Source organism: Halichoerus grypus, chromosome 15, assembly GCF_964656455.1.
Source record: "Halichoerus grypus chromosome 15, mHalGry1.hap1.1, whole genome shotgun sequence".
In the NCBI taxonomy this organism is placed as follows: domain Eukaryota; kingdom Metazoa; phylum Chordata; class Mammalia; order Carnivora; family Phocidae; genus Halichoerus; species Halichoerus grypus.
In genome coordinates this window covers 11,432,476-11,457,945 of record NC_135726.1, presented here as the reverse complement: position 1 = coordinate 11,457,945, position 25,470 = coordinate 11,432,476, and the positions used below count along the sequence as shown (strand labels likewise).

The following is a 25,470-nucleotide window of genomic DNA, read 5'->3' as shown; positions in this document are numbered from 1 at the left end:
CCCAGGTGCCCTTGAAACACATTTCTTTCCATCACTGACAGTAAGGTTTACATGTCATCTTGGCTAGTCTATACTCCATAGTTACTCAAAAAAACACGAATCTAGGTTTCAAGGTATTTTGTCGATTGATTGAATTACATAATCAGTTGGATTTAAGTAGATTATCCTTGATAATCTGGGTGGGGCTGATACAATCATGAAATTTTTTTTTTTAGATTTTTATTTTATTTATTTGACAGAGAGGGAACACAAGCAGGGGGAGTGGGAGTGGGAGAAGCAGGCTCCCCACTGAGCAGGGAGCCCGATGTGGGGCTTGATCCCAGGACCCTGGGATCATGACCTGAGCCAAAGGCAGATGCTTAGCGACTGAGCCACCCAGGCACCCCAGTCATGGAAAAGTCTTCAGAGCAAAGCTGGGCATTCCTGGAGGAAAAGAAATCACAGCTGAGGACAGCAGCTTCATTGCCCCGTGAGAGAGTTTCAGCCCTCCATAGGATCTGACCCAGAAATCTCGTTCTTGCCTATCCAGGTGCTGCAATTGTATAAGCCAATAATAGCAAATGTGTTTATGTATATGTATATATACATATGCGTACATGTGTATGTATAATTTCACTGGTTTCCTGTGAGTTCAGATGCTACTGCTCTCTATCTCTGGTTGAGGCTAAATGATACAAATGTTAGTCTTGGAGGCAGTTCTCTAAGAACAGACTTATAGATAGATATTTGTATATATTACACATAATTTAAATATATATACAATAAGTATTTGGGTCACCTGACCAGAATCAAAACCATGTGAGGTGGTTGCTGAAATATGAATTGGTAGTGGAAGAAAATTGTTAAGAATACCAGCTACTTACCTTGTGACCATTTGCAGAATCAAGGATATACTAGTTATGAGAATTTTGCTATGAATCTGTATATATATTAAAATATTTTGTTTTCTTCCCACAGTTATCCCCTAATGATCCATTAATAATAGTTACCTTTATTATTTCGAGTAGGCTCCATGCTCAACTTGGGGGCCTGAAATCATGACTCTGAGATCAAGAGTCATGCTTTACTGCCTGAGCCAGCAGGCATCCCAATAATAGTTCACTTTAAAGATTTAATTTTTTTTTTATTTTAGAGAGAAATAGCATGAGCGGGGGGAGGGGCAGAGGGAGAGGGAGAATCCCAAGCAGACTCCACGCTGAGCACAGAGCCCCACATGGGGCTTGATCCCAGGATCCTGAGATCATGACCTGAGCAGAAATCAAAAGTCAGACTGAGCCACTCAGGCACCCCAATATTTCACTTTAAATCACCATATTTAAGGAGTATCAAAAGAGAAGGATGCACATCACTCAAGGATGTTGCATCTTCTTTTGGGGAAAGGATTAGTGTGTTTCTGTTGTAGGCAGGATAGTTGTACTTCATTAGGCAGAAATATCACTGTTATTATTTTTGTATTTGGAAGTCATTTATGGTTTCAGGAGAGGTGTATGGCTTACAGCTCAACAAGGTGTAGACAGAAATGGCTAGTTTTTTTTTTAAATTTTTTATTGTTATGTTAATCACCATACATTACATCATTAGTTTTTGATGTAATGTTCCATGGTTCATTGTTTGTGCATAACACCCAGTGCTCCATGCAGAACGTGCCCTCTTTAATACCCATCACCAGGCTAACCCATCCTCCCACCCCCCTCCCCTCTAGAACTCTCAGTTTGTTTTTCAGAGTCCATCGTCTCTCATGGTTTGTCTCCCCCTCCGATTTCCCCCCCTTCATTCTTCCCCTCCTGCTATCTTCTTTTTTTTTTTCTTAACATATATTGCATTATTTGTTTCAGAGGTACAGATCTGTGATTCAACAGTCTTGCACAATTTACACTGCTTACCATAGCACATGCCCTCCCCAATGTCTATCACCCAGAGAAATGGCTAGTTTTATGTGTCAGTATGGCTAAGTTACAGAACTTAGTTATTCACTCATCTAGGTGTTTCTGTGAAGATATTTTGTAGAAGTGATTGACGTCCATGATCATTTGACTTTAAGGGAGATTATCCTATATAATCTGGCTGGGCCTGAGTCAATTAACTGAAAGGCCAAGAGGATAGAGTGGAGAATTTCCTGTGAAGACCTTCTTCCTGTTAATTGATGCTTCAGCTCATGCTCAAGACTTCAACCCATACAAGGAATTTTGGAATTGCCTAGTGAGTCTCTACAGTCACATAAGCTAATTCCTTGCAATTAATCACTATATATACTGATTCTGTTTCTCTGGTTGAATGGCTGAACTCTGCCTGATACAATCACCAAATTGCTTATTTGGAAATGATGACATTTAACAGGAAAAAAGTGTATTTGTGGATTTGTCATGGAGACAAACCATGGGTGGTGGAAAACTTTATTGAATCCTAGAAAAATGGCTACTGATGTTATGCCACTATAAATTTTTTTTGGTAAAGCTACATTAGTTGTGAAAACCTGGCAGGCAGAAACCCTCTTGTGCCTTGAATTATGGATAACAGAATATTTCTGTCATGATTCCTATGCTCTTGGCCACTATTGCCTAGGAATATTTAGGAAGAAATGAGCTCAGAAAGGAATGTGTTAATAAAGGCATATTCTATTACTATGGGAAAAAAAAGGAAAGGAGTATGTTGTTCAATGGGAAGAAGGGTAGGAGATAGAAGGAACTCACCAACTTCAGGGTAAGGGGTACAGGTAGATTTTATATTCATTTAAATGAAGACGTAAAAACTTGGAGACATACTTTTGGAGAAAAATTTTATACATAGTTAAGAAATGCAAAAATCAAACCTGGGTTGTGATTTAAAACCTTTGGTCTACGGCAATGATTGCGTTGAAACTTCTACCAGTAAATCATTCCTCTGTTATTTAAGCATTCCTGTAAACTGCCACAGGAAAAAAAAATGAAGTGTGCTTTTGCCACAGACAACTGATAAGCTTAAGATATTTTAGTTAAGGTGAGAGAAAAATTAGGCATAATGAGTTAGGGGGTGGGCTAATTGCACCTGGAAGTAAATGGAATCAGGTTAATTGGTTCATACTTGTGTGTGTTTTCCTTTTTTTTTTTTTTTCTCTACTGCAGTCTCTAGGGTCCTTACTAATGAGGCCAAGCAAGATAAGGGACAACCAAGGATCTGGTCTGGGGACTTCAGCCAGGAAGCAGAAATTGATCTAAATAGGGGGTAAGCGTCTACCCCTAAACATCTCCCCAGCTGAATCTTCCTACTGCTCTGTTCTAATGATGCAGTCTCCCTCCTCTTCTCTACAGAGGAGAGGATGTTTACTACATGGGTCCAGTCCCTATTCCAACTGGCTCAGAGCCTGGGCTTTTGTTCTTTGATATCTTGATGAAGAAGTTATAATGGGATCTTCTTTTTTTTTTATAAACAGCATACATTTGTAAATTTTACTTCTTAGTAGCTCAAGTTGATCTCAACTGAATATCCCTTGAAGTTCTTATTTTATTTTTTAATTTTTTATTATTATGTTAATCACCATACATTACATCATTGGTTTTTATAATGGGATCTTCTTGTTGCTTTCAGTGTGAATGGAGGTTTGGGGCTTGGAAAATCTTTCATATTGTGTCTGGTGGAGAAGGGTAAGATTATTTTGTGTACTTTAGGGACGGAAGCTAATAATTTTGACCAAATAGATGAACCACGATGTATTTAATAGGGTCCACTTATTTCATGCCCAGCCTCATGGTGCTAGCCCGGTTAGGCCTTGTCTTCCAAGGGGATTGGACTTCACGAATTGTTGATTTCAGGCTTTGCCCTATGATTTCTTTCAGCCAGTGAGATATGAGTGGGTTTAAGGAAGCAGTCTGTACCATCTCTGAGCAGAATCCTCCATTTTTTGGGGGAATTGCTGTTTTCTCACTACCATGACCCTTTTCTGTCCTAGATAATGATGATCCCATTAAGCTGAATCCCAGAAGGATGAGAAATAGACTTCTGCTGAGGTAAGTCGCTAGTGTTTTGAGTTCATTTATTGCCATGACATAACTGAGACTAAGGTGGATATACAAATTTGGTTTCTGTATCTTAAGCTCTATGATCAGAGTTAAGACTTTACACAATTATCTGAATATTTCAAGAAACCCGTTTGTTATAATTTTTATAGCCCCTTCTCTGTTTTTTTAAAAGATTTTATTTATTTGGCAGAGAGAGACACAGCAAGAGAGGGAACACAAGCAGGGGGAGTGGGAGAGGGAGAAGCAGGCTTCCCGCCGAGCAGGGAGCCCAATGCCAGGCTGGATCCCAGGACCCTGAGATCATGACCTGAGCTGAAGGCAGACGCTTAACTGACTGAGCCACCCAGGCGCCCCTAGCCCCTTCTCTTTTAACTGAAGCAAATTTCCATGAAATTTAGAAGGGCATGAAATTCATTTTCTAAACAGAAAGTTCCAAGAGACTTACCCTATCTCAGGTGTGAAATCTAAGGGGGTACTAGTAGGACAGGATCCATTCCATTGAAGATCATGTGAAGTTATTTGCTCAGGAGGTCATGTGACCTGAAGAAAATGAGGGAATCTCCCTGGACCTAAGACTCAGAATGTTGCCTACATGTGCAAGAAAGGAGGGAATTCACATGTTTCCTTCATCCTGGAGAAGATGTTTACTTGTACTTTAGGAAGAAAGGACACAAAGAATTAAAGACCTCCCTGGGTTCATTTTCCAGTTATCCTGATCGGTTTATTAAAAAGTGGAGACAAATCCACAGTCTCAGGGCCAAAAGAAGGGGGAATTTGATTCAGAGAGTAACTGAGATAGCACAGATTTGGGCCTCGTCAGAGAAGGTGAGGTGCTCCCACCCTGGTGGCAGATGGGACAAAGGAATGTCAGGACACACTTTCTTCTGACAGTGTGTAGAGCATGTGAGAAACAAAAGCTATCTTTCCCAGGGTTGTGATCACATGTGATCACAGAGGTGGTGCAATGCACTTTTCTAGAACCATAGCCTCTTCTAGTGGAGGCAGTGGTCCTATGGTTTACATGTAAATCAAGGCCCCTCAGAATCTGACCCATTTGCAGTCTCCTGACCCTTGTTCACTACGATGTCCTTTCTGTCCTACGAGAGGCTCCCAGCCGTCCCACCAACACGATGCATCTTTTCTACACCTGTTCCTTTGCGCAAGCTGCCCCACCAGGGTGAACTAATGACACACTTTCTGACACTCCAGATTTTGATTTCTTCTATGCACATAGTTCTTATGTCATTGATATCCACACCCAGTAGGGTGACAAGGATCCCGCATGGCCCAGCCCCTACAGGAGAAGGGTAGGGAGGAGGGCACCTTTCCAGCCAGCATTTTCCTGATGGCCCTGCCCCAGTCTGCAGTGGCTGAAGGGATTGTTCTAACTCTTTTGAGGGCCACCATCACTGTTCCTGGTCCTGCTGCTGAGTTCCTTGCCCATCCTCCTAGTCCCCCACGGTTTGGCAGTTGTTGCTCTTGAAGAAGGGCCTTACAGGATTTCCACTGATGCCTGGTGATTTTGGGGTGAGCTCACAGAAACAGACATTTTTCTCTGGATTTTGTGCTGCCATGTACAGGGATGATTCTATGATTGGTATTTTAATAAATCTTATCTTTAGGAAGGGAAGCTTGAGCGAGGTTGGTGTCATAATTGTGAAGGAGCAACAATCACTTGTGTTGGTTGGGAGAGAGGACAGTTGGTATTTTGTGGTTTAGACGATGTTCCAATTGGTCTGTTCTGCAGAAGAACACCAAGACATAATTGTGGGTACCAGGCCCGGTCCTGGCCATCAGGTGCAGCTTTGCTCTTTCTCATACATTTCATTGAGAAGTGGGGGCTGGAGGTGAGCTGGAGAATTGCAGCCCATCTGCTGGATCCATTGTGGTGTCTGCTCTCAAATATGGGTCTGGAGTAAGGATGGAAGGAAAAGAAAAGCATTGTCAGAAAATAATGGAGCCACAGGGAGTCCAGCTGGGGGAGCAGGGAAACCTGGGCTGGTGGCATCCAGAACCTGCTGCAAAGGGAAGAACCAGTACCCAGGCAGCCAGGGTGCCCTGGGGCATTCCCCTGAGAACCACCTCCTTTCCATTCTCTCCTGATGTCTGACCCCTCTCTACCTTCCCCGCTCTCCAACTCTCTTCCATCTGTTGCCGCCCCCTCCCTCTCTCACATCAGCCATATCAGTCCCAGAAAATGCTGAAATGACAGCTTAGGGCTGGGAAGTGCTGAGCTTCCTCACTGCCAGATGCTGTCTTGGGGAGAGTGAGGGGGTAGAGGAGGCTGAGCAGTGACCCCCATTCGACACCACAGTGTCTGTCCTGTAGCACATCTAGGAATATTCCAAAGAGATAGTGGAACTGATATGAAACAGAAATTTCTATTATGGAAAGTATTTTGCATAAAATATTCACAGCGCTGAAAAAGTACTTCAAATTCAGGAAAAAAAAATTTGGCTCTTACCCTGAAAATAAATGTTTAAGCCATTTATGACTTAACAGAATAAAATGGCACTCGTACACTGGATGCGGTAGGAGTGTGTGTGCGTGTGTATGTGTGCACACATATTCCTTGGATAAATGTTAGGTGCCAAGTTGGCTCCTGAGTCATTCTCGCCTGTGCACAGTGAACTGACTCTCTTAGAGACAAATTTCCTCATGAGTTTACGTTGCATCTTCTTAAAACAAGTCTTACCCATTTTTTGGGGGGCATCTGAGGGCTTTTTTCTCCTCCAGGAGGGCACATCTATTTCCCAGATTTTATCCTCAAGCCCTCTCTCTACTTAAGAAGAATGATGAGGAAAGATGTTGGTAATCACTGAATATTAGCATCTGGGACCTCCTTTAACTGATGAATGGATGAATAAAACGTGGCATATTTTACAATGCAATATTATTCAGACATGTAAATTAATGAAATACATGCTATTAACATGGGGCACCAGGGTGGCTCAGTCGTTGTGTCTGCCTTTGGCTCAGGTCATGGTCCCAGGGTCCTGGGATCGAGCCCCGCATCGGGCTCCCTGCTCTGCGGGAAGCCTGCTTCTCCCTCTCCCACTCCCCCTGCTTGTGTTCCCTCTCTCGCTGTGTCTCTCTCTGTGAAATAAATAAATAAAATCTTAAAAAAAAAAAAAATGGGTGGGCCTTGCAAACATGCTGAGTCAAAGAAGCCAGACACAGAAGGCCACGTATTGTTTGATTTCATTCATATTGAAATGTCTAGGGTAGACAAATCCATAGAAGCAGAAAGTAGGTTTGTAGTTTCCACTAACTACTAAGGGAGGAGGGAGAATGGGACCGAGTGCTGGTTGATAGGGGATTTCTCTTTAAAGATGATAAAAATTTTCTAAAATTAGCTAATGTTGATGGTTATACAACTCTTCCGATGTACTGAAACCACTGGATTGCACACCGTAAAAGGATACATTTTATGGTGAATAAATTACATCTCGATAAAACTGTTATTAAACAGAGAATAACTTATAAAAAGACAGTATAATGGAAAGGGTCATGAAATGTTTACCCTCCAAGTAAGTGAATGTGTGGAGGAAACTTTCCAAAAACAATTCACATTGAAAAACTGCTTAAAATGAACGTGTAAATTAGTCACACACTGTTGTGAAATTTAATTAATAGCCATTGCTATTAATGCTTGTCAACATAGTGTATTGACAGAGCACACATTTTAGATTAAAATCGTCTCATTTAATATAAATGAGACAATTTATATTAAAATATCTTTGACCAGAAAAAAATTTTTAATTGTGTGGATAACTCCAAATTTTCGAATGAAGATAATGACAAATATTGGAAATTTCCAAAGCATAGAATGAGTAATATGATCTGATTAATGTTGAAAATGAAAGGACATTAAAACATAACTCAAAAGCATCTATTCATTTCCAGTGATTCACTTTCTTTTTTCAAACAGAAAATAACATCAATATAAGGAATGTCACTGTGTTTATTGGCCAAGAGATATTGCATATGATTCTGTTTTTTTTTTAAAGATTTTATTTATTTATTTGACAGAGAGAAACACAGCAAGAGAGGGAACACAAGCAGGGGGAGTGGGAGAGGGAGAAACAGGGAGCCCGATGCAGGGCTTGATCCCAGGACCCTGGGATCATGACCTGAGCTGAAGGCAGACGCTTAACGACTGAGCCACCCAGGCACCCCTTGCATGTGATTCTGAATAAGTATTAATGTTAAACTTAGGAAGTATTGCCCTAAAAATTATGAAAATATAATATTTTATCACTAATATTGGTAATAATAATTTTATTCAACTTAAGTTTCTATTAATCAATATTTTAATAGTACTACATCATTATATTGATAAAATATAATTATTTTATTAATCATTATTTCATAACCCAGGCTCAATAATATGAGCTCAGATGATATAAAAATGTAAATAAAGTTAGAATTTACAATATGTTTCCTCTTAGAACACTCAATTATAATTGATGTTTAATATTTTTGTTAATTATTGTATCATTTAAATTGTAGTTATTATTGTATCATTTAAAGTTACCCTTTTATTTTAGATGCTTTCACATCGTTCTGGTTTCTTAAGATATCCATGCCACTTTTCTTTTGACTCCCAGACTTGATAAAAATCAGCGTATCACTGAATCCTGCTGTTTTAAAATCTGAGGCTTCTTGCTGTCTGGGTGCTACAGGAAGAAATGTAAGTTCTAGTGTTAATCATATTTTATTTCTAGTATTCAAATCAAGAAGTTCAAAATAAAAAGTGAAATTCCCAAGAACGTAAATTTTATCAAACACAAATGGAAATGGGTACGTATGAAATGTATTTCTTTTTTTTTTTTTTTTTTTTAAAGATTTTATTTATTTATTTGAGAGAGAGAGAATGAGAGACAGAGAGCATGAGAGGGAGGAGGGTCAGAGGGAGAAGCAGACTCCCTGCTGAGCAGGGAGCCCGATGCGGGACTCGATCCTGGGACTCCAGGATCATGACCTGAGCCGAAGGCAGTCGCTTAACCAACTGAGCCACCCAGGCGCCCTGAAATGTATTTCTTCTCATTCAATTCTGGGATCCTTTTCAGAACCCTTTCTTGTGCGTATGATCACGAGGGGCCAGGGGTGTTTCTCCATGAATGAACTGGTGAAGCTGGGATGCTAATGATATGCAAGACAGTGTGAGGCCCTGGGAACTTGACATAAGTGGCCAGAAATAACGTATTCAGATCTTAAGATTTCCATTGCACCAACTTTCTGTCCTATCACATCTTCTTACCTCTCATCTTGCATTCATCATAGCACATGCCTCATTGTTTATTGCTAATCATCTAGGGTAGCACTTTCTTCATATTCCTTAGAACAGAACACATACCATGTACGAATAAATATATATGCATATATATTTATTTATAGAACATTTATGCACTTATATATTCTGATAATATTCTTCTGTTATTCTTCTAAGAAAAAGACCAGTTGCCTTTCTGAAACCCGAAGTGTCCCAAATATTCTAACAATTCTGTAAATTAGATATTCTAATTGATAATATTCTATCAGTTAGAAGAAATATAAAATGAATAGTCTAACCAAATAATCAGGCCTCAATTCTAAAATATCTCCTCTTTTCTAATTTTGTTCTTCTTAATTATTTACATATCTCTTATAGTCCACTGAGGAAGCACAAAGTATTATTAAAGAAAATGCTCCTATCTGCTGAAACTCAGATTCCATATTTTGTTTTAAGGCACCTTGGTTAATGCAATTATTGAAGAGAAAAAAGGTTTTTTTCTTTTTTAGAACAAACCATGAAATCATGCTGAATAGCTTTCAAATGTATATTCATTTGCTACATGCCTTTCCCCCCAAAATCCAATTCTAAGACATCCTTAAGTTGGATCCAACATCCTAATCAAAATTCATAAACTTATGCCCACATCAGAGGAATACAAACTAAGGTTATGAAGACAGACATAATTGGAAATAGGATAACAAAGGGATTAGTGGACACAGTGCCCAGCATGGTGTGCTCACAAACAGATCTTTGCTGGGAGCTGATTTGTCTGGACCCATGTTGGGCTCATCCTGGACACCATTAGGTCATTCAGGCACCTTTGGTATCGAGGAACGCTTCACGTAAATCAGTACTGAGTGATGTGTCTGGGGGTCAGGTCTCACCTTGGCTCATGTCAGGGATGCAGAGCATCAGGCTCGTCCTACAGGGCAATCTGTTTAGCATTCCTAATTCAAGATGATCAAAGAAAAACCAGTCATGTGATCAAGCAAAATGTCATACTACCGCTAAAAACTCACAGTTCTTCTTTGGCTGTGGAAGGAGGGTGCTTCCTTTGGGCTACTATTTCCCTCCAAGTAACAACTGGGTGTTTTGTCTTTAGAAACTAACCGAGTAGGAGACGCTTTGGGAATTTTTTACGTAGTGTCTATAATAGTCTCATTCACCTGCGGCCAAGGTTAGAGTTGTAATATTGTGTGCGTTATGCCCATCTCCACAGGACTGGGAAGTAGTCCGCATGTTGTTAACTTGAGCAATGGAATACATTTACTCCTGGACCCCACCTCATTCAGATCACCATTTGCAAAGACCTCAGGGTCATTGGGAAAGTGACCTGCTGTTGCCCAGCTCGTTTGTAGATGGTCGTTTCCACCTGTGACTCGCCATGACCTGTGCGTGGACAATACTGTGAGGGTCGCAGGGCAGCCGCGTGCCCACAGCCTTGTAGCTGTGTCCTGGCAGTCTTGCCATAGTGACAGGAAACTGATCCCGGGAGAAGGAGGGCTTCCCAAGGTCCAGTTGTGGTGGGCTGCTCCTCACCACGGGCCGGGTGACCTTGCTCTGTGCCGGTGCAAGACAGAGTTCTAGACAGTCTGTGGACATCAGCCCCAACTGTCACTGGGTTGGCCTGGCAGTGGCTGAGGATGGAGGTGGCAATCTGGGAGCAGGGGAGGGTCGACAGCTCCACTGGGGTCCTTTCCATTCCCAAGATAAGTCTTGTGATGGGGAGGGAGAGGTGAAGGACTTTAGAACAGAGAAGGGAATTAGGAGTGCTAGAAAGTGTTTTCACCACCATAATTTGGCCTTGGGCTGGGCATGTAGAACACTGGGCTGGAGGGTCAGCCTGGAGAGGGTGCAGCACCTTGTGGCTTCAGGTTAGATCCGAGTTCGGATTCCCTTTCATGCATCCCAGTGACTCCACTTTACCTACATTTTCATTCACCAAAGTGTGTGCCCTGAAAGGCTGGTTCTGAGGGCTATTAGTCAAGGTCAGTGGGGTCAGCAGGGGGTGAGGCGCATGGAGTCGGGTGCCATACGAAGAAAACTGTGAGACTGGGTTGCCTTTGAAGCAAACTCCCTCTCTGTGTTGGTCATCTTTGTGTAGAGCTGGGTTTTGAGGCTGGAGGCTGAAGGTGTCTGAATCCGCAGGCAGGTCTCCTTGGAGCTGTTAATACACTTAAATACAAGGTGAATACTGAAGGAAGTGACACTTGGCCTATAGAAGTTTCACAGACTACTTTCTTTCAAAAATAGTTAGCTAAATCCGCCTTTATGAATAGAGTCCGTTCACCTCTTGGCACACAGAAGTAGACTTTGTGTTTCAAATGTCTTTAGGTGTAAGATCCCTCACGATAAACTCTCATTATGGGAACTTAATAAACAACTATCTCCGAAATACTATCCTTACACCATCTGGGACAAAGAAACAAGGCACTCACCAAATTTACTTCCAAACAAGATCATTTATGAAGCACTATCTTAGAAATCATAATTCTGTTGGGCTTCAATTTGAGCAAATATACAATTATTTAGCAACAGCAGTGAAAACAATTGCAAGAAAGTCCAAGATTACATCAGAAGAGAGAAAAAGTATTCCTGTATCTGGATGAAATAGTAATGACAAAAGTATATTTCATGTTTTGTGTAATGAACATTTATAAAAAAAATCCAAGCATTATAATCCTGTTAGTTCTCCATATTGTGCAATCACTTAAAGCAGGGAAACAGAGAAATAAATCAAAATTATTTCGGAAGGAAGACAACATTCTTTCTGTGTTTCTGATTATTTTAGTGGACTTGTTAACAAGAACAAAGACACTGTCATTGCACCACCTACATATAGAATAACATGGAGACACCGAATTTCAAGAGTCACTTTGAAAAAACTTAACAGTTCTAGAACTTGTTTGAGACTCAGTTTCCTCACCTCTGCATGCCATTCCTTTCCTCAAGGAGAGCCACAGTGGGGTTAAATGAGATAAATTGAAACCTGGTGTGGGGGCAATATGGCGCTCTGCACTTCGGGAGTTGTGTGCCTACAAGCATTCGTTACTAGACCCAGGGGAGACTTGCTAAGTGCCTGCACTTTCCCCCCTCCTCACTTGGGACTGTCCAGGCCAGTGAAATGTTCTGGGTCCCTGAGATCCAGTGGCTTTTCCTTCAACACAACAGCACCCACGCTCTTTGCTGCTCAGCTGTGGTTTAGGAGTCCCGGCACCCTACCATGTCTCTTTCCTCAGCACCTTCCTCTTCCCACAACCCTTGGGACTTGCAACCATTCCCACTACCCGCATTACCATGGAGTGTACAACTCACTGTCAGGGGTCAACCTCAAAGGGGCTGGCCAATCACCCATGCAAAGAGGGTGGGACGGTCTGTAAGATAGAACTGAGGTTCCTCAGGGAAACTGCGGGCAGGGGGGAACAACAGGGTCCCAGGTGAGGCTCAAGGAGGGACCACAGGTGTGTGTGTCCTGCACTAGGAGGCGCAGAACTGCCAGAACTATCTGAGGTCTCAGGTCCTCCCCTCTGGATTCACTCATTCATTTCTTGCTCAATTCCCCACATCCTTAATGAGGGCCTGTCATGTGCTGGATGGGAGAGAGGGCTCAGTGGGGATAAGATAAACTCTGTCGTAACAACCTTTACCATTCAGAGGGAAATGCAGACAATACACGAGGAAATAAAATTCCTTCAGAGAGGATGGGTGCTCTGAGGCCGTGAATAGAAGGAATAGCGAGGGATGAGTGAGCACAGACACTAGCCTGCGGTGGTCAGGAAAGGCGCTTCAAGAAGTTAGGGGAGTGTTGGTATCTAAATGAAGAAGGCAGCAGCCACCTGTCTGGGGAAAGTTGTTCCTGGCAGAGGAAACAGCCAGTGCAGGCTCTGAGAAAAACAAACAAACAAACAAACAACTGACCTTGACATATTAACAGAACATTAGGAAGTTTAGAGTTCTAAACTGTCCATGGACATTAGTTCCAACTGTCACTGGGTTGGCGTGGCTGAGGATGGAGGGGGCCATCTGCGAGAGGCAAGGGTCGACAGCCTGGCCTTTGAGGTCCTTTCCAACCCCAAGTCCAGGCTTGTGATGGGGACAGGAGGTGAAGGGCACAGAACAGAGCCCATGGTCAAGGTCCTGGAAACGTCTCTGTTAGAGTCATCATATTCCTGTTGGGGGCTGGCCTGGCTGAAGAGTGCTGGGCTGTCCAGTGAATTCGGGAGGGGCCCGCCTGGGGCACCTTTCAGAGTTAAGATTGAGATTGCGTCTTAAGGATCATCCGAGGGAGTTTAGCTTGTGGACGGTAAGAAGCTCTTGGCCTTAGGGTTAAATATGAGTTCAGTGTTTCTCTTAAACATTCTGATGACCCCACTTCTTCTGTGCCAAACCTAACTGAAATGTGTTCTTTGAAAGGCTCGTTCTGGCAGATGTCAATCAGGCTTGTGGTGGAGAACACTGACTCGTTGAGCCGTTGTTACACCTACACATGATGAATAGTGAAGAAAGGGATGCTTGGCCATACAAAATGTTTCAAACCTTACCCTTTCTTAAATCAAAAATTGATCTTGTTAAACATATTAGTGTTATGTGTTAGTCAGTATCAGTAGCTTCTTGAAAGCAGCCTGGATTCTCATCTGTGAAAGAAGATTCAAAGTGAAGTCAGCATTGCTAAGAAAATCGCTCAAAATAGAGTCAAAAGGACGCTGAGGAAGTAGGGCCCATGCAAGTCTCCCGTTCCAGTTCTCAAAGCACCATGAACTTTTGAGTTTTGTCAATTGCAACTGGACAACCTCCTGAAACACATCCTTCTGCTTTGGACTGAAAGAGAGATCATGAAAATTCTGTTGGCTAAATATCCAATGATGCATTAGATAGTTTAAATTCTGCCAGCACCAATCAAAGTTCTATCAGAAGAAGTTATATAACCTCTTGGTTTTTACCTTTATAAGCCTTCATTCTATGCGTGCAAGCAACTTGGAGCACACTTTTGATTTCAGTCGACTCTGTGCCTCTCAGATTGCAATCCCTAAGACCTCGAATAAATATTTTGGTTTCTTCAAAAACAAAAAACAAAAAAAAATATTAGTGTTATAACTAGAGTAACTCAGCTCTTGTTACAACTGAAATAAACATTGCATTCCAAATCTTGTGAGTCCACTCATGTAAAATTCCCTGTTAGTGTTCGTGTTATGGGGCCTTGTTAAACAGAGCCAACCAAAATACTATTCTTACTTATATACCAGCAGTGAAAGCAGAAGAAAGAAAAAGTCTCATTTTAAGAAAAAAGAAAATTCTGTGTTTCTGATTATGTTAGTGGACTCGTTAGTAGCCACAAAATACCACCTACAAATAGAACAACATGGAGACACTGAATTTCAAGAGCCACACTGGAAACACCTACCGTTCTAGAGAATTATTTAAGAATTACAGTCCTATCAAGTTCCCATATGGGGCAGTGAGTGGTCTGTGTGAAAGCTTTTCAGGTCACCAACGGCCGGGAGGGAGGCAGACACCTTGCCACCCTCTGAACTTGATAAGAGGCTCAGACCCTAATGCTGGGGATACCAAATTAGATGTGAGTGCTGGGGCAGAGGGAGCATCCCCTGGGTTTCAGCTGCTACTGTTGCAGAGAAGCACAAGTTAATTTCCAGTGTTACTTTAAGGACCCTCTCCTGTTTGTTCCCATAGTTACCTCCAAAATGTTTCTGTCACTTGCAGAAAGAACCCTTGGTTCTAATTAGGACTGCGTTTGCTAATTACACTCCCATTGTTTCTTATCCACTCACAGTGAGCCTGGAATGACTGACCTGCTCTTCCCTTGATCTTTCTCAGCTCCAAGGACCATTCCCGTGATCTGCACTCAAGGCTGAGCCCCTGTCCCCCCTGCGCCCACTGATGTGCAGCTCTGCCCCTGGAAGAGGGTGCTCATAGGCTTCTAACCTGTGCACACGTGGCCCAAGCACATGCATATTTGCAATCTCTGGAGCAGCTCCTCCTGAGTAAATGACCATTTCCCCCACGAGAGGTCCTCATACTGCCTCTTGGTGTAGTCTGCCAGTCAATAAAAGCTTAAACAGAGGCCAATCAGCTTTTCAGAGAATGGAAAATGAATGGGAATTTGGGGTGGATGCCCCAGATTCAGCACCAATAACTTAGAGGGTGATCATAAAAATAGCAACTTCTTTTACCATGTGCTAAGAGTTTTCCGCAAGTTCATTTCATTTAACCTGTGCACCTCTGTCAGAGTTGAGGAATTCGAGGGAGCAGGTTTAGGGGAAAGTGCCCAAAGAAACCCAGCTAGGAAAGTACAGAGGTGAGCCTCGTCCCTGGGCTTCAGATCATGAGCTGACAACCACGTGTCAGCGTTTCATAATTTGGAACTTGTTTGGGCCTCAGCTTCCTCATCTCCACATGGGACCCCTGCACTAGGGGGGAGCCACTGGTGGGTTTTGAGGGGATGAAGTAGAGAACAGTGTGGAGTTCCTGTGAAGGTCTGTGCTTTGTTGAGTTCTGCGCCCCGCAAATATTAGCCGTGACTCCTAGGGAAGGGCTGAGTGTTGAGTGCTCACAAGTCCCTGCTTGCTAGGGACTCCCCAAACCAGTGAAAAACCTGGACCTTGAGGTCTGGCGGCTTTTCTTTTACCAAAAAAGCACCTGAGCTCCTTCCTGCGCAACACCCAGCACAGGAGGCGTGGCTACCCCTCCACGTCTCCTCCTCTTTCCCCACAACCTTGACCTTCCCCTGCCCTCTCCATGAGCTGTGTTAACATGGAGTCTTTGGCCTGAAATCATGCCTGACAGAGGAGCCATTTCTAGGGCAAAGCCTGTGTTCTTCAGGGAACATTCAGCCTGTGGGAGCAGCGGGCTCCAGGGAAGGCTCCCAGGAGGCTCTACACATATGTGGGTCCTGCACTGGGAGGCCCACAATGGCTGTTTGGGCAGGTCTGAGGTTTCACGGGTGTCTTCCCACTGGATTCACTTGTTCATTTCTTGCTCAGTTTCCCAAATCCTTGAGTGCCTGTCCTGTGCTTGACAGGAAAGAGGGCTTGGCAGAAATAAGATCATCTCTCTGCCCTACTTGCCATTTTAGTGCAGAGAGTGATGCAGAAATCACATGTGAATAAACATGGAAATATGATTTCAGAAAGGCTGATGGCCCTGAGGTCATAAATAGGGTGAAGGAATAGAGAGGGATGAGTGAGCAGAGCCACTGGCCTGGGGTGGTCAGGAAAGGGCACTTTCAGAAGACAGGACCAGCGTTATTGTCTAAATGAAGGAGGCAGCACTCACCCATCTGGGGAAAGGCGTACCTGGCAGGGGAAATGGCACAAGTGAGCTTGAGAGGCTAGTCGGACAGAAGGATGGTCAGTGGCTAAGTAGGAGGGGCTTGGACATATGCATGTCTGGATCAGGAGCATGGATTTGAATCTCAGTGTGATTGGAGGCATTGGTGGGCTTTGAGCATCATGGACTCATGGTCCCATTTGGAGTTTTAAGCTGTTTCCGTTAAGTGTGCTGTTGTAAAGGACAGTTCGGGGAAGGAGGGGTGGGGGTTGACTGCCAGCCTCTGAGGTCCTGTCCAGCCCCAAATCCAGGCTTGTGATGGGGCAGGGTGTTACAGGACACAGGACAGGGAAGGGAGTTGGGGTCCTGGAAAGCCTTGGTCACCTTCGTAATTTTGTCTGGGGCAGGCTCTGGGTGAAGAGTGGCTGGGCTTGACCTATGAACCTGGGTTGCCTTTCAGAGTCAAGGTTGTTTGCCTCCCAGTCAGCACCCCAGCTGGACAGAAGGGCAGGTTGAGCAGAGTGCAGGCAGGTGGCCTCAGGGTTAAATCTGATTCACATTCACATCAGGCACAAAATAATCTGCAATCCTCAATGTTGTAATTCTATCAGGTCCCCCATTGAGATGTTGTGTAATCAATGGCAAGAAAACCAGAAGAGCGACATCAAAATTATTTTAAAAGAAAGGCAAAATGAAATACTGGCCTCCTGGATTATTTTAGAAGACTTGCTAAAAACAACAAAAAGCTGTAATTATGCTGCTTGCAAATAGGATACAATGAGGCAATTAACTTAGTGTCACATTGAAATAATCCATAACTATAGAACATGGTCTATGAAGTATAATCCCAAGTGGTTTTCACTGTAGACATTACAGGATCGCTAAATAGCAATAAGACTAAAATAGTATTAGAAAAATATTTTAGTGGAGAGGGAACATCTTGCTGTGGTTCTGGTTCTGTAGCTGTAGGATCAATGGAAGGTGGGGTCAGCTCAGTGGTGACTCACTTCTGTTTTCAGGCTGTGTGGACGGCCTTCGATGCAGAGACTTTTCCTGTGGCTGATGGAGGATGGGGAGGAAGTGTGGGGCCAGAATGGGGGGAAGACCAGAGAGTCCTATCCCCCCTGAGCAATCCCCTTAAGGTTTTCTAAAACATCTGAAGTCCAGCAAGGGGCAAGGGGGAGGACCAGAGTCTAGGTCAGTGGAATTCGGATCCTGTGATTTGTTGAGTCAAAAGAAAGTCCCAAGCTGCTGTCTGCACCAGGAGGACCAGGTTACCCTCACGATCTTGAGATCTTGAGAAAGATCTGCTGTGTTAGGATGGGGCTGACCTGCCAGAGCAGTCTTTCCCCTGGGCTCCTGATCCTTGGAGGGACCTTGGCTCCTCAACCAACCGCAGCCTAGTGCTACCCCTTCCTTGGGGATCTGGACATCCAGAGGATGCCCTGGTGGTCTCTGCCCTCTGCCCTCTGCCAAATGTCCTATTTGCAACATCAGGGACGTAAGGGTATTTTTTTCGGAAACTTACATTCTTTCTCAGTTTTTCTTTTTTTTTTTTTGTCTCAGGTATGCACTTTCTTAAGCTTTGGTGGTGTCTCTCAGCCAACAGAGCTCCTAACTCATTGTCGTGAGCTCTTCTTTGAATAGATTCAGTAATAACACACGATTCTTTAGAATTTTCCTGACAGAATTTTGGCTAGTGTTTTGTAGGTGTCCAGCTCTTCGCATTAATGGCAGGTCTTGTCATCTGTTTTTGAAAGATTCTCGTACATCTCTGCAGGGTACATGCTGTGTAAATTAGGTATTTGGTGAAAATGATTTTTATGCTGATACACTTGAAGGAGGATGTGAAGTTTCCACTGGAGCTGTGGCGTCTCCCTTTCTAATTGTGCTTCCCGCGCCCCCCCCCCCCCCCCCCCCCCGCCGCCGATTGCAGTGAAGCTTTCGGTTTAGAGACATTTCAGATGATCTTTCAAGGCCCTGATTATTTCATATTCTTCAGTTCAGTTAGTATGCAGCCGGTTTCTTTTTTTTCAGGAGTTTTTAAATGAGTGTTTAAACTCAAGCCATACCGATCATTGTCTTTCCTTCGGTTCACCTTCCATGTGGTCTTGTCTTCTGGTGAACTTGTTTCATCCAATTCCAGGTTCCCACCATCCATGCCTTCTCCAGGAACAGGAGCCCCGTCCCTCATCTTCTGCAGTGTTTGCCCAGAAGCTTGATCTGACTTTTTTAAAAAGAGTTTTTTTGTACTATTCCTTTATCTTATGTAACAAATGTCTTCACTCTTTTGTTCGTTCATTTAGCTTCTTTTGAAAACAGTGTCAGGCTTCCGTGAAGATGAGAATTTTTCTCTAGAGCATCTCTGAGAGCTCCCTGAATTTTTCCTTCATTTTCCCGAAGGCTTTTGCAGATGTTAACAGTGGCAGTGACTTGACTTTGGTACTCTGACATAGCTGGTAAAGACTGTGTTTTGCTGGTATGTTGACCATTAGCTTGACTTGTTTTTTTGTCTTGACATTTGTCCTCTTTTGGTAGTTTTGGAATGTGTACTTTACACCCAAGTAAAAGGTCAGATGTTTCTAGGTCTTTATGCATGGTCTCCAACTTTATTGTTGCTGATACCATGTCTCCCAGAAGGGTGCCACTGAACTTGCCTCAGGCCCTTCAAGTTCGTTCTCGATTGGTCATAGCTACTCAAAAATATGTTGTCTCTCCTCCAGAGGGGCAGAATCTCCAGTGTCCACTTTTTTCTTTTTCTTTTTAAGAAAGATTTTATTTATTTGAGAGAGAGTGAGCAAGTGAGCAAGAGAGAGTGAGAGAGAGCAGAAGCAGGAGGGGCGGCCGGCAGAGGGAGAGGGAGAAGCAGGCTCTCCGCTGAGCAGGGAGACTGACATGGTGGCTCAATCCCAGGACCCTGGGATCATGACCTGAGCTGAAGTCAGACGCTTCACCGATTGAGCCACCCAGACGCCCCATCCAGTGTCCACTTTGTCTCTGTATAAAGTCAGATCTTTTTATTTTATTTTTTTTAAAGATTTTATTTATTTATTTGACAGAGAGAGAGAGCACAGAGGGAGCAGCAGAGGGAGAGGGAGAAGCAGGCTTCCCGCTGAGCAGGGAGCACGATGTGGGGCTTGATCCCAGGACCCCGGGATCATGACCTGAGCTGAAGGCAGATGCTTAACGACTGAGGCACCCAGGCGCCCCAGATCTTGTTATTTTTTTTAAGTCAGATCTTGATAATGAAAAATCCGACCTTGACTATCAAACTGCCACTGCACACAGCAATGAGTGGGGAGCTGGGTCTGGTCTAAGGTGCTCTGGATGTGCTGCTACTGCCTGGCCCCAGGACCAGCAGGACACAGATCATCATGAATATGACATGAGGCCACTGCAGAGTCACCTCACATCCAGAATATCATTAACTTCAGAGAACATCGAGAGCATTGTGCCTGGAATCAAACCAGTGCTGGGCAGCCAGGCGGACCTCAGCCGAGGTGGGGGAGAGGGACAAATACAGTAAACCCTGACTAATGCTCTTTTTTCAAACAACTTTATTTAGGTGCCGAGGGGTATCCCCAGAGCTCCGAACACCTTGCCCACACACACTATGTAGAGCAATTTTAGGTTTACTAAAAACATGAGCATAAAATACAAAGAGTTCTTAAAAACACAGTTTCTCCTATAATTAACATCTTGCATTAGTGTGACACAGTTACAATTGATAAGCAAATATTGACACATTTTCATTAATAAGTCAGCATCCCCCCACTCCTTCTCTCCTTTCCTGTGGCCTGGGATCTCTTTCAAAGCAGCAATCTGGGAACAACTGTTTCCTGTTTCACAGGACTCCTGTCCTTAATTGCCCATTATCTAGTGTCTTGCAAACAGTTGTGTGGTATATTTTATCTGTTTTTTTCCCCTGGAGGAAGGGCAGATTCATCCCGCATTATTCCACCATGGCCGGAAGCTAAGGTCTTTTTGTGTATCTTTGACACCATGAAGACAGGATAGACTTACTGTGTTTTGAAATCTACCGTTAGGTGGCGATGTTGTACAACTGAGATGCTTTTCAGAAAAGGCCCAGTACAAAGAAGTTCTTTTAAGAGATCTATGAAATTATATATTTGGTATTAGTTTGGGTACAAAAGTCTGTCTTGTTGAGCTCTACTTTATTCCTATATCTGTTATCATGGAATTTTTACTTCAGTGTAAAATTTATAAAGATATTTTGCCTACAATCATACATGTCGTAGATTGACTATGACAATCTCCTGGGACCCAGTAGGAGAAATATTACAGTCGTTAAGGGTAGTTTTCCACGTCTAAGTGGATTTAGATATATTTATGAAGGCACTGATTAACATTCATTCCTGACGCGCTGAGAAGAATAAGATGTGTTTCCTGCCTCAGAGGGCTCCTGTCCGCATGGGGGAGACATAGATGTGGACCCCCAGTGACCAAGGAGGCATTCTTCACAGAGCAGGTGACCATCTATCAGGGTGCAAAAGATGTGTAGAAATTTTCCACTGGAGAAGGGGGCAAATAACAGTCCGTCCCCAACAGTGGAAATATCACGTAGAAGGAGATAGATACTCAAAATATCATAACCAGGTCAGGGAAGATGGAGTGGGTCCATGCAATTAGCAGGAATAAAAGAGCAGTAGGAAATAAGGATAAGGAAGGGGACCAGGACCACAGCATGAAGGGCCAGATTTGCTACATAAGGGCTCAGATTATACCTTGTAGCCAGTGGAGAGTAAACATAGTTATCAGTTAAGTGATTAATATGATTAAAATGGTGTTTTAGACTAGAGTCTCTAAACTACTTTGGCTGAACAGCCTTTATAATAAATGCAGTTTTAGTAAACATCCAATGTATTTATACATACATATATAAATATATATACACATATGTAGCACTATGTAGACATATGATGCAGATTATAAAATATGCATAAAACTATGCAGCTTGTGGTAATAATGACATAGACTTTGACAATTTTGAATTTTTTACAGATTATACATCAGGTCTGATTAGATTCCTGTTTTATGTCATAGTGGAGCTAATTTAAGTGGAATGGAAGACATCTGAGTCTCAATGTTCTTTTGATCACTTCAAGAAATTCGACCACGGCAGTGAACTTGCATTCTTTCTTCAAGCCTGACATACTGCCATTTCACACAGAAACAGTAGGATTGTTCTCCCAAGTCAATATTAGAGGCCTAACTTCTTTCTTATTTATTAATTTAAGACAAGTGCAAATTGGAGACTTACTGTGTTATTTGTCCCCTGTGGAGCACCGTGTGCAGCCTTCGATGCGCGTGTCCTCACACACCCCCGGGCTGGGTGGCTCTGGCTGCAGCCCTCCAGAGAGACTGCAGAACGTAGGCAGGAGACCAACACGGACACCAAACAGGAGCTGCTTGTCTGTTGGTAATCAGAGCAGAGATCAATTAAATCCGAGATAAACAGTTACAGTCCAATTCAAATAATACATATTTCACTTCAGCCTCTTGTAAATTAACAAAGCAAAATATTAAAAATAATAATTATGTCCCCCAAAGTTCTGGTATTATGAGTGAACATGGGTTAGAGTTATCCTGGAAAGAAAACTTAGTGACTGATCTCTGGCCAGTGTGTTAGAAACGACAAGACCCCTTCACTGGTGAGGACACAGCAAGAAGTCAGCAGTCCGTGACCCCGAAGAGGGGTTTTGCCAGAATCCGGCCACGCTGGCTCCCTGATTTCAGACTATCAGCACCCAAAACTGTGAGAAGTATATGTCTGTTAGTTACAAGGGGTGTTTTGTTACAGGAGCTCAAATGGACCAGGACCAAGAACAAAGATAAACTGGAATATTTGACCTAGGTTTTCTGCTGCAGTATTGCAGAAGATGCCCGAGGAGACTTGAATTGGCATCCATCTCTCCATCTTTCTGCCCAACCATTAGCCCTTGAAATGAATATGGCTACTTCACTGAAGACGCTGAGCTTCTCACATGTAGCAAGGAGCATCACACCCCTGCCTCAGTTTTGCAGGTACTTTATTGTACAAACTTTATAAATTACTGTTTGTAAATTACATTAAGTACATGAAAGATACTGTATAAATTCAGAGGTTTGTTTCTTAATTAATATCATGTGAAGCATTAAGATAGCTGTCTTGAAAGAAATGGTTGTAAATAATCTATAGCTAGACCATTTGCAACGACCATTGTTCACTCCCAAATTGCATTTTGACCTTGTTCATTTGTTGATTGGAAAATTGCATCCCTTTTCCTACTTCTGAGTGTGAAGGTGATATCAGCTCTGTGAGACATTTCAGGATTTATAGTTTCTGCATTCTGTCTTCCAGACAAAGTTGGAAAGTATGCTTTTTCTCAGTGCTAAATATCAGAATTGTGGCTAGTCTTTAGGCAAACACCTTTTTTTTAAAAAAGATTTTATTTATTTATTTTGACAGAGAGACAGAGAGAGAGGGAACACAAGCAGGGGGAGTGGGAAAGGGAGAAGCAGGCTTCCCGCTGAGCAGAGAGCCCGATGTGGGGCTCCATCCCAGGACCCTGGGATCATGACCCCAGCTGAAGGCAGATGCTTAACAACTGAGCTACCCAGACGCCCCTAGGCAAACACCTTTTAAAAAGCTGAAACAGGATGGGGCTCCTGGGTGGCTCAGTCAGTTAAGCCACAGACTCTTGATCTGGGCTCAGGTCATGATCTCGGGGTCGTGAGATTGAGCCCCACATCAGGCTCTACCGGGCTCTGCCGGGCTCTGCCAGGCTCTGTGCTCAGCATGGAGTCTGCTTGTACCTCTCCTTCTGCTCCTCCCTCCGCTTGCATGTGCTCGCAGGCTCTCTCTCTCTCTCTCTCTCTCAAATAAATAAATAAATAAATAAAATCTTGAAAGCTGAAACAGGCTGGAGCTGCATATGTATAAAGGTATACCCACCAAATCTTAGGGGAGACTTTTTTTTTTTTTAAAGATTTTATTTATTTATTTGACAGACAGATACACAGTGAGAGAGGGAACACAAGCAGGGGGAGTGGGAGAGGGAGAAGCAGGCTTCCCGCGGAGCAGGGAGCCCGATGCGGGGCTCGATCCCAGGATCCTGGGATCATGACCTGAGCTGAAGGCAGACGCTTAACGACTGAGCCACCCAGGCGCCCTAGGGGAGACTTTTTAAAGCAGACCACCCAGTGTAAACCTGATGTGAGTTGGATGTTTTTATTGGTACATTGATTCCTTACCTGGCCTTTAAACACCCGTTATTGGAATATGTCATGTTTCCACAATATTCTCTGTATAGGAGCTCCCTTGGTTTTTGCAGGTGCAGGACGGCCCGATGAGCTGCCCATTTCCCCTGTGCACTTTAGTGAACCTTTGTACATTGTTTTGCCTGGTCACTTCCTATCTTATTATTCAACTGTATTTTCTCCGTAGCACTTACTGCTATTTGAGATGATTTTGTTTATGTATGCTGTGTTTACTTTCTCCCCCTCTTCACTTACATGTAAAACTGCATGAGGTCAGGGGCCTTGTTTTCCTGTTCATCATGCTGTCACCGGTGCCAACACAGGACCTGGCACAAATTGAGTGGTCAATACAAAATCATTGATTATGTAAATAAATGAACATTGACAATAGTACCTGATGTCATGTTCATTGTCACGAAACATTTATTCAATGTTGTGCCCATAGTGAACAATATGACATTGTGAAGTTGAACATATGTGAAGAATATATATCTCATATTAAGTGTTCTAACCCCCAAATCAGTAACAGACAAACAGACAAAAAACCCGCAAAAGAACACAAGGAAATTTTGGAAGGTTATGGTTATGTTTCATATCTTGGTTGTGGTGATGGTATGATGGGTGCATGCAAATGTCCAAACTCATCAAGATGTATACATTAAATGTGTATAACTTTTTATATGTCAGTTATATCCCAATAATATTTTTTTAAGAAGCATTTATTTAGCAGGACCACAGTGTTACACAACCCCAGTGGGGTGTGTGTGTGTGTGTGTGTGTGTGTGTGTAAAGACCAGGCTCTGCACAAAACAGGTTGATGCCTGGAAGACCCAACTAAATAGAAACTTGTCATCCAAGTAGCTCCTGGATAATGTGCCAGTGACTTCCTTTGTATTTGGAATTATCTTGTAATGAGGATGTCTGGGTAGTTCAGTAGATAAACCCTTTTAGGTGAAGATCCCCACAGAGCCCTCCGAAATTGAGTATCAACCCTGCTCCGTCATAAACAGCATTAGAGGCCGACAAACCACACTTCATTCCCACATTTCATTCATAATCACAGCAAGACACTTTTTAAAATAGAAACAAGGAGGGGCGCTTGGGTGGCTCAGTCAGTTGAGCGTCTGCCTTTGGCTCAGGTCATGATCTTGGGGGATCCTGGGATCGAGCCCCGAGTGGGGCTCCCTGCTAAGTGGGGAGCCTGCTTCTTCCTCTCCCTGCCCCCTGCTTGTGTGCCCTCTCTTTATCTCTCTCTATCAAATAAATAAAATCTTTAAGAAAAATAAATTCATATAAAAATATAAAAAATAAAAAATTCATTTGCTTAAGTAAATGACGAGGAAAATTATAAAAAAATAAAATAGAAGCAAGTATACAAAGTATTTTTTTAAAAATCAAATTGGGATTCAGTGCTACCTAACACTAATTTAGAGAGAGAGTTAAATTTAATTGATTTGGGGGCGCCTGGGTGGCTCAGTCGTTAAGTGTCTGCCTTCGGCTCAGGTCATGATCCCAGGGTCCTGGGATCGAGCCCCACGTCGGGTTCCCTGCTTGGCAGGAAGCCTGCTTCTGCCTCTCCCACTCCCCCCTGCTTGCATTCCTGCTCTCGCTGTCTCTGTCTGTCAAAAAAATAAATAAAATCTTTAAAAAAAA

The 25,470-nt window shown here is 43.0% G+C and overlaps 1 protein-coding gene across 6 annotated transcripts in view; it reads left to right on the top strand.

Moving 5' to 3' along the window:
• LOC118534292 (uncharacterized) overlaps positions 1–25,470 on the top strand; it is a 110,173-nt gene that overhangs the window by 3,495 nt on the left and 81,208 nt on the right. For 4 of the 6 annotated variants that reach the window (XR_013444408.1, XR_013444409.1, XM_078063669.1 and 1 more), the window contains exons 1-6: positions 770–2,199; positions 3,102–3,201; positions 3,565–3,620; positions 3,926–3,983; positions 8,606–8,688; positions 22,379–22,602. Coding sequence is in view for 3 of the 6 variants with exons in the window: in XM_078063669.1 (XP_077919795.1) it covers positions 22,523–22,602 (80 nt within the window). In the remaining 3 variants the exon portion in view is untranslated. Of the gene's footprint in view, positions 1–769; positions 2,200–3,101; positions 3,202–3,564; positions 3,621–3,925; positions 3,984–8,605; positions 8,689–15,105; positions 15,358–22,378; positions 22,603–25,470 lie in introns of those variants that run through there. The other 2 variants (XM_078063668.1, XR_013444410.1) reach the window with 2 other exon arrangements.